At 46.7% G+C, this 9,093-nt stretch overlaps 1 protein-coding gene across 1 annotated transcript; it reads right to left on the bottom strand.

Moving 5' to 3' along the window:
* Positions 1–4,683: 4,683 nt before the first annotated feature.
* Positions 4,684–7,874, bottom strand: LOC136653413 (vomeronasal type-2 receptor 26-like). The gene is made up of 2 exons (XM_066630314.1): positions 7,733–7,874; positions 4,684–5,435 (listed from the first exon to the last, which is right to left on the bottom strand). The coding sequence occupies exons 1-2, from the start codon at positions 7,872–7,874 to the stop codon at positions 4,684–4,686; spliced, it is 894 nt and encodes a 297-aa protein (XP_066486411.1).
* Between the last annotated feature and the right edge of the window lie 1,219 nt (positions 7,875–9,093).

The raw sequence follows: 9,093 nt of genomic DNA, 5'->3' as shown, positions 1-9,093 counted from the left end.
TTAATTATTGAAGTTTGGTTCTGCACATGTTTAAACTTTTTTTTTTAACATTTATATGTTGCCTTTAGATATAGGACCCATCAACTAAAGGACAACATGTGCTTCTCTGATCAGCTAGGGGTACTGTGTTGTTTCGGATGCTGTAGTGGGGATGCACTAGAAATAGATGTACCATGAAACATTCCAAGAAGCAAGCAATCTATTTTGGTATCAAGTATCAGGAGAATATAAAGGTGATCACAGTGATGGGAATCCTGAATTGAAAGATTACTACATTGTCCTTCAGATAAAATAAGATCAAGTTAACTCTTTTTTAAAATTTAAATATCAAAGGGCACAATCCTATCTTGTGCTGGAACAGGCAAGCCAGGAGGTTTGCACCGTATCCAGCATCAGATAGGACTCCACAGTGGTTCCGCCAATGGTAAGGGGAAACTCTTCCCCTTAACCCTGGGTAAATCACTGCAGCCCCTATGGGTCTCCTCAGACTTGTGCCGCCTCCTGAGGAACGGGGGTTGGGATCAGCTGGATCCTAGCCCTGCCTCCTGCTCCCTGCCCATCCGTCCCCAGGACCGCCCTCAACAATTGGTCCAAGAGCCACTGTTTTGAGGCCGCAGCTCTTAGGACTGAGCTTTCAACTAAAGAAGTATTCAGAAATAAGAACAAATAAGATGTAACTCCTTACGTAAGATGTTCATGTGATGCTGGTGGAGGTTCTTCAGTGAAGGCTATTGGATCAGAAAAAATGAAGGATTGAGAAGCAATGCCTCCGATAACAGCACCTCCTGGCTGGTGATACTTCTGAAGTGGAGGGTGTGGATCACGGACTTGGCATTTAGCAGCGTGAGCCTGGCATACCCAGTGAAGAATCAGTTCCAGATATAACACCACAAATGCCACCATCCTAAGCTCACATCTATATCTTCCTTCTCTAACTAGAATCTTTCTATTTCTTGGCCTGACATGATGGTACTTTTGTCTCCTAATATGCCTGAACCCAGAGATATATTGTCAAAACTGTGCAAATCAGATTGACGGAGCGTTGTTGTCTGAGCTCTAAATGGTAGTTCTGGATAGATTTATAAGGTTCATCTTGCTCTTTGCCATATATTTTTCTGGCTGCCACACTATATTTTGGTGTGTTTTTTTAGTACTTGAATTAATTACAGTCCCCAAGTTAAACATATAGGAAGGCAGTTATTAATTCTTCAATGGGTATTGCCTGTGGAACTGATGAAGAAAACATGTTTTGGGGGCTAAACAGAAGTGATGTCATCTGTTTATTTTGATAGCAAGAGACATGAGGGAATTGGAGCGTTCCACAGCAAGTTAAGGATACTTGCAGACCACTGGTGAGCCTACCCTTGGTGTCACCCAGGGCCAGGACTGCAGAATGCCCCCCCATCTCATTTAGGGGCCTTCTGAGCACTGGAGGAGCCTGTGCGCAGCCTTCTCCGGCTCACTGAAGGCCTTCTAGGCCTCCAGAATGCCTTAAAACATCGCTACTAGTTTTTGTCTGAAAACCGGAACTGAGGTTGAAAGGCCTTCTGGAGGCCTTAGAAGGTCTTCAGAGGAGCAGGGATGGTGCATGTGGCCTCCCCGGCCCTCCGAAGGCCTTCAGATGGGGGCAGGGTAGGTGGAGAGTTGAGGAAGGTGCCACTGCCCCTGCAGATGTGGAAGCCGGGGGCATTTGACCCCCTTGACACCCCCAGGTGCACCAGTGTAGCAGACCAATCCTAGTCCCCCCATATGATGCAGCAAGGTCAAGGAGGCTTGCTATGTATCCGGAGGGGGGTGATGCCATGGTATGATGGGAAAGGGAAGTAAGAAAAACTTTTCCTTATTCTACTCCATCATGCCATGGTCTCCCATGGATCTCCTTGGATATGTGCCAGCTCTTTAGCTGGCGTAAGTCTGAGGTCACAAAAGGGGCATGCTGACTGTTATTGGAGGGGATAGGATTTGATGCGAGGTGCCACCCTTTCCTGCTTCCATCACGCCCCCACCCTCCCCCGTTCCACCATGTTCCTCCCTCCCCCTGCCCGTTCTGCCTCTCCTGCTGACTTATGTGACTCTGTGGGCCTTCTTCTACTTGGTGCCACACATGGGGCCATTCCAGCCTCCCCACCCATGTTCTGGCAGCTTCGAGCACTACCAGTGCACCTTTTACAATTGCCATAATAGGATTGGGCTGTTAAAATAATGGTTTGTGGGGTAAAAGTCGAGGGGGATGAAACATCTTGGCTGAAAGGTCTGTGTTACAGGCAGTGCTTTTTCAACCCCCATAACATGTACACACTAGGGGGTATGCATGGATCAACGTAGCTGCTAATGGCACAGCTATGCAGGAAAAGAATTAGGGAGAAGTACGGGAAAGGTGCAACAAAAATGTTTTAGTGTAGTGACTTAAGCAATTTTTTCTCCTTAAATGTAAAAAAATAGGGCCAAGCTGAACCTACTCACTCAAGTAGACAGAGGAAATCTATTTTTTCTCATTCACTCCTGACTGAACTCATGACTGCGTCAGGTGTTGTTAGGAGGCAAAATGAGGACAAGGGAAGAGAAAGGAATTCCTGAGAAGGAGCAAAGGGCAGAACAAGAGGGGGGAGAAGACAGGGACACTAGCTTGGTTTCCAGGGGGAACCTGGGGTTCTGGAAGTGTGGGTTTTTGGTTGCAGGGAAGGAAAATGAAAGCCACACTGAGTGTGCCGTCAGTGTGACTACACACAGCAGGGAGTTGGTGGGACTTTGGCAAGCCTGAACTGAAGACTATGGCTACTGCTCTTCTTCTGTGTCTCAGGGACCATGAGGCAAATTTGCCAAGACCAGGTGAACAACTGTGTGTAGTGGAATCTCATAAACAGAAAGAGGGCTCTGGAGCAACCCCTGCCATACACCCAAGCTGGAGGGGACATGCCCCATCCACCTGGGCTTAGGGTGGAGGATCTCCAATCTGTTGTTGTAAGACCGGGTCTGGCAGTGTCCTGCGCTTTTGGACTGCCAATGCAAATAGCAGGAGCCCCTACATGCTCCCAGATGCCCAGCTGGAGCAAGTGAGAAGGTTTGGTGGAGAATCATGGGTGGAGAGGGCCAGGAGTGGCCCTGGCAGGAGGCAGCTGATGGGCTGAAGGGTGTGGATCTCAGCAGCAGCAGCACCTGTTGAGATCCTAAGCCTTCTTTCCCACCCAACCCCTGAGGCTCCTCAGATTAACAGAAGCTAAAAAGTTGGCCTAGATCTGAGGAGTCCCATTCATAATCGGGCAGCTTAGAAGGAGGTAAACTAAAGATATTTTTAGTGTTACACGCTTTGGGCTGGTGTGGGCTAGGGCTGGGCTGTTAATCATTGAGGGAAGTAGTGCAAGGGAGCCACATTTCTTTCCTGGAGGGAAGGAGCACATAGAGAAGTGGCCTACAAAGTTTATCTGGGGGGTAGCAGATTAGTTTGGGGAAGCATCACCATCTCTTCTTGCTTCCACAAGCCATGCAAAGCAATGGTAATTGTAGCAGCTGAAAGGACAGACAGCTGCTACAGTCACCTTAATACTTCCAACAATACAGAGGGGTCCATCTCTAGTTAGCTCATCCAAAGCTCCTCCACACAGCTGCAGTGTTCCTTATTGCACATTTGCAACAGTGTGCGTACCCATCCTGCTGGCAAAGGCTGGCGTAGGATTGAGCCGTGCGTTTTCCATAGCTTTTCAGAGACACTTTGCAGAAGGGGTTCACAAACTTTATGTTACTGCAACACTTGAAAACTAATATATAAATGCAGAGGTTCTCAAATTGGTCGCAATGCCCCAGCTCGAGAAGCTCTGCCTTTGCCCCTCTAAGGGGCGGGGGGATCTGTCATCTGTGCATTCATAACAGTCATTCATGTCTAAAAAGGAAAAGATGTGGTCTTGATTGTACCATACCATGAAACTCAACAAAATACCATAATTCTTTTCTCTTCTGACCAATAGCATTCTATCCTGTCGGTCTAAGGGCCAATTCTATGCTTACCTAGTGCTGGCACTGAGCCCTAGCCCGTGCGCTAGGTACTATAAACATGCCATAAAGCACGTTTATGCTACATGGAGAGTAGGGAGCACTGTGCCCAGTACCAATATGTATGTAGTCATACATGCTACATGGAAGGTCAGCCATTGACTGATCTTTTAAGGTGAGAACCTAAATGGTTAATTCTCTTTTCTAGGTTTAGGAAAAGAACAGAAATTAGAGCCAGAAGGATGACTGTGTTCTTCTGTGCCAGGTAGGAGTTACAGTGTCACAATGACTGATGAGAACAATAGTTGGAAACCCCTTTTGGGGAATTACAAAGTTGTAGGGTTCACCAAGATCTTTCATAACCAAGGTAATGAACAGTAAATGAGGTTCAAATGACATAGTACTTGGGGAGAAGAGGCTTTTCCTGAACTTGTTTATGTCAAGTTACTGATTACTTATGGTTACTGATGGGATGTGGTCTTTGGGAAGAACGAGACTAGAGTAGCAGGCAAAGAGGATATCTATCCAGGATCCTGTAAATTGGTTTGTGATTGATCTACCATTGTAAGAAAAAACCTTCTAAAATTCTAAAATAAAATAAGAGTTTTGACTCTTTTGAAGTGTGTCAATCAATGAACACCAGATTTTTTCCATCACTGACAGTCGCTTTTCAGGGGTTCAGACAGGACTGGGCTGTCAGTCTTTTCTTCTTGTCAGTTGTTCCTTGTTGTTCAGCTCAGACCTCAGCACAATGATGTGACATTTGGGGAAAAAGATGCAGCCCAGCAGCCCAGCACTAGAGGACAAGATAGAGAAGATCTCCACAGCAATCATGTTTTTCCTCTTCGTGCTCAGGTAGGTAGGAATAAAGGAAAGCCAAACACTGCAAAAGACCAACATGCTGAAGGTGATGAATTTGGCTTCATTGAAGCTATCGGGTAGTTTCCTGGCAAGAAATGCCACAGAGAAACTGACAACAGCCAAGAAGCCCATATAGCCCAGGACACAGTAAAACATAGTCACAGATCCCTCGTTACATTCCAATACAATTTCCTCCAGCACTGAATGCTTGTCAGTGTCTGGGAAAGGAGGAGACGTTGCCAGCCACACAATACAAATGCCTGTTTGAATGAGGGAGCAGGAAACAACAATGGAGGTGGCCAGTGTGGTTCCCATCCACTTCCTCATCCTGCTTCCTGGCTTGGTGGCCATGAAAGCCAGAACCACCGTGATGGTCTTTGCCAGCACGCAAGAAACAGCCACCGAGAAGATGATGCCAAAAGCAGTTTGTCGGAGGAGACACGTCACTGTCATGGGCCGTCCGATGAAGAGCAACACGCAGAGGAAGCAGAGCAGGAGGGAGATGAGGAGGGTGTAGGTGAGGCTGCGGTTGTTGGCTTTGACGATGGGAGTGTTGTGATGTTTCCTAAATGTTCTTAGCACCAGAGCTGTGGTCAAGGAGAGCAAAGGCCAAACCGATCCCTAGAGGGTCTTTGTAGGACAAAAAGGTCACAATCTTTGGAATACATTCATTTCTTTTTTGGTTTGGATAGTTTTCATCCGTGCATCCATAACAGTCATTCATGTCTGCAAAGGAAAAGGTATGGTCTTGATTACACCAACATGCCATGAAACTCAGCAACATGCCATAGTTCTTTATCCTCTGACAGGTAACATTCTGCTGTTCATATTAAAGGATCTATTCTGAGCAGATCCTGTGAAATGTAGCAGAAGATGGTTTAAGTGGTTGCGAGCACTGCGTTATAACCTACATTGTCAGCCAAACCCTATCTTACAAACCCCCCTCCCCCACTTGATCAGCAGTTGCAAATAATGGGCATATTGTATTCAGCAGCGAAGGTAGATTCCCTTTCTCCTCTCCATATACCTCCCACTCTACAGTGGGTCTCCTGGAACTGGCGCTCGCACAAGTCCGAGTTGAGAAAGGGGGCCTTGAGGCTCCTTCCAGATGAGAAAGGACCCGACGCATGCCATTGCCACTGGATCCACCCCTCCCATAGCTCCCCATCTCCTGTTCTTTCCTTATCCTGCTCCCATTTTGCCTTCCCCCAACCCATCCTTGGCTTACGTGCTCTGGATAGCTTCCCACTAGTGCTCCAGCAGCATGCTACTTGGAAGACTACTGGAGCATGCTTTATGACTGTTTTTGGCAACTTCCAACTGTAAAATGTAGTACAGGCATGTGCCGCTTAACAACTGTTCGCTTAACGACGGACTGCATATATGATGGTGGTCAAAGGACAATAAAGATGCTCTTAGTGAGAGAATCGTGTCTCCCATAGCCTGCAGTAGAGTGTCTGTTTACACAACAGAGAGGCTCTTGACGCAAAGAAGAGGTGATCTATCTCCAGTAGCCTGTTCAGCCAGCTAGGGTCTGGCAGGGAATGTCTGTTAACACAACAAAGTCAATAGATTGGACTGAATGTTCACTCAATGACCTAATCGCATAACAACAGGGATAGGAGAACATGTCCTATATTGGGAATATCCCTGTATCGGGCTCTCAGTCCCATAGTCATTGACAGTAAACCATGGTAACAAGCATTTACTCAAGACTTTACATTATTTCTTCATCAGCTTTCTACCAGCTAAATGGTGACCTGCTAACTAACCGCAGAAAATGTGGTGAGTGTCTTACATTTAGCAGGGGAGAGCAAATGTCCTTCTGCCCAGCATAGCACCTTCCCAGCGGAAGTCTATTGTCTATTTCTTGAACTCTACGAGAACAGCAACCATCTTTCCTTTTGATGTCATATGCCAACTGCTTAGACAACAATTTGAGATAATAATAGATAATTCAATCAGACACTGAATGGAGCTAACCCCAGCAATCTCCCAATTTGCTAGATACGTTTCTCAGGAATACAGTCACCCGGTTTGATACCTCTGTGCAGACCTTGGTTCCAGGATTAGGTTAGGATTGGGCTGTCTGTTAAATAATAAATTCAATCCGTTTAACCATTTCTGAATGAAATGCATGCAAGTGTACAGCAAGCAATGAAGGAGAACCTGGAGCATCAACTGTTTCATCAATGTATAAAATGTCTCCATCATAGTATTTATAGAGGCTCCTATTCATAGGAAAAAAAAAAAAAACTTTGCTTGTCATGGTTGAAACTTATTTCTCACTCAGCACAGGAAGTCTTCCTGGACTTACCAACAACACCCTCCTACCTGATTAAACCATCTGTGCCATGTGAGGACATCCTCATTGATGGTGAAAGCCTGGTCTGGAGGAGCCTGGGGATCCACACTCCCAACTTTATCTCTATGAAAGGATTGAATGGAGGAAAGAATCCAGTTGATATCAAATCCCGCAATTAATACCCCATTTTGGTCAAAAGAAACTTTGTCTCCTGCACTGTTGTTAAATGAGACGATTCTCAGAAACTAGATAGAAAATGGAAAGTCAAGGGTATAGAAAGACTGCACTTGGAGATGATCATTTATGTACTTCTTTTACTTATATCTAGGGACAGTCTAAATTGGTAAAAATGAAATACCACCGCCAAAACAAAAGTTGGGCTTATCAAACAACAAAATGCAATATCCTGCTCAATTAATGAACTAACATTGATATGTACCTATGAAAGTGGCTGCAGAGCGTCTGTGAATTCTCCCAAGTACTTCTGACTGTGTGACTCAGATCCCAATCCTGAGATCCGTGGCATGGTCCTTACGGCATGTTTGCGTGGTTTACCGCTGGGTTCCCACCGGAACTAGCCCAGCGCCAACCGGCGCTGGGCTTGTGCCCAGCGGTTGCCAAGTTCCCCAGCTCCGTGGTCCCCCGGACTGCTGCGCTGTGGAACGGGAGGCAGTGGCGTGGCCGGGGGCGTGGGGGAGGCGTTCCGAGGAGGGGGGAGCATGGCCGGGGGTGTCGGGGTGGTGTGTCGGGGGCGTGGGAGAGGCGGATCTGCGGAGCTGAGCTCGGCAGGATCCAAGGTGCTCGTGCAGGGCTGCTCACTCTTCACGAGCACCTTTACTTTAGAGGTGACCTTTTGGTTGCCGCTAAAGTGAGTAGCCTCATTGCGGGGCTGCTTCCCTTACTTGGGGGAAGGGGATGAACATCCCCTTTTCCCAAGGAGCCTCCCGTGGTAGCGCAGGTGGCGCAGGATCTTGTGGCAGCCCTCCGTGGAGCCGCCAGGTTCGGGAGCGCCGGGCAGCTCAGGAATGGGCTGCCCGCCATTTCTGCCCAATGTTGCATATACACAGCAGAGATCAAATGTGTACGCCTGTGGACTGGACAACTATGGGCTAAGCCCCTGACTTGCTCACAGCTCTGTTGCTTTCACTTCTGAGAATGCTCAGAAGCCGCCAAGCAGTGGAGTAGCTAATGAATGTGTAGCCCAGTAAAGAGCTCAAAATGAGACCCCGGAAATGATGTCACAACCAGAAGTAACATTACACCCAGGCTTTTTCAAAAGTGCAAATTGGGGGGAAACCAGCCTCCTCCATATTAACACCGTATTGGTCCCATGCAGTATCATAACATCTCATTGGCTCTCAGAACAGTTCCGTTTTGAGTTAAAGAAATCCACTTTTTGTTCCCTAAGGCAGTTGTGTTTTCATTTTCTGGTTAATTGACCATAACGTTTGATAGCATACAGATATTCTGATGTGGTTGGATTCACTGCATTCTGCATTGCACTGCCTTTCCAGTGATATATAACATGATGGTATTATTTGTATATTTTCACAATTTTGGCCACTACTCAGTGGTCAAAGCTCAGCTTGTTGCTCCCCTAAAGCTTGTTGTCTGGTGTGATGGCTACCCCCTGCACCCCCTTAGCTACACCACTGCCGCCAAGAAAAATGCATGGAGCCCTATGGAAAGTGAAACTGAGTGACATGTTTATTCATGTTAACTCATGAGTAGGTGACCGTGCCTTAGTCCATTGGGAAGGACAGGCCGAGAGGAATGCAAGGACACCAGAATGGTCCCAATCTGATGAACCAAAAACATGCGAGAAGGAAGTCCCTCCCTCCAAGCTGATAAGTGTATTGAAAGCTAAGAAAAGTAAAACTGAGCTATGCGTTTGCGTTTACTTATGAGTAAACAAATGCTTAATGGTTCCTTGTTATGTT

The sequence above is a fragment of the Tiliqua scincoides genome, chromosome 5, assembly GCF_035046505.1.
Source record: "Tiliqua scincoides isolate rTilSci1 chromosome 5, rTilSci1.hap2, whole genome shotgun sequence".
Taxonomy (NCBI): Eukaryota; Metazoa; Chordata; class Lepidosauria; order Squamata; family Scincidae; genus Tiliqua; species Tiliqua scincoides.
This window is presented reverse-complemented; position numbering and strand designations above follow the sequence as displayed.

Excerpts from the sequence above, each read along its gene's own strand:
- LOC136653413 (XM_066630314.1), bottom strand. The coding sequence starts at position 7,874 with ATGCTCCCCCCTCCTCGGAACGCCTCCCCCACGCCCCCGGCCACGCCA. Across the intron at positions 5,436-7,732 it reads CCAGCGCCGGTTGGCGCTGG|CTCTGGTGCTAAGAACATTT; the intron begins GCTAGTTCCGGT and ends CCTTGACCACAG.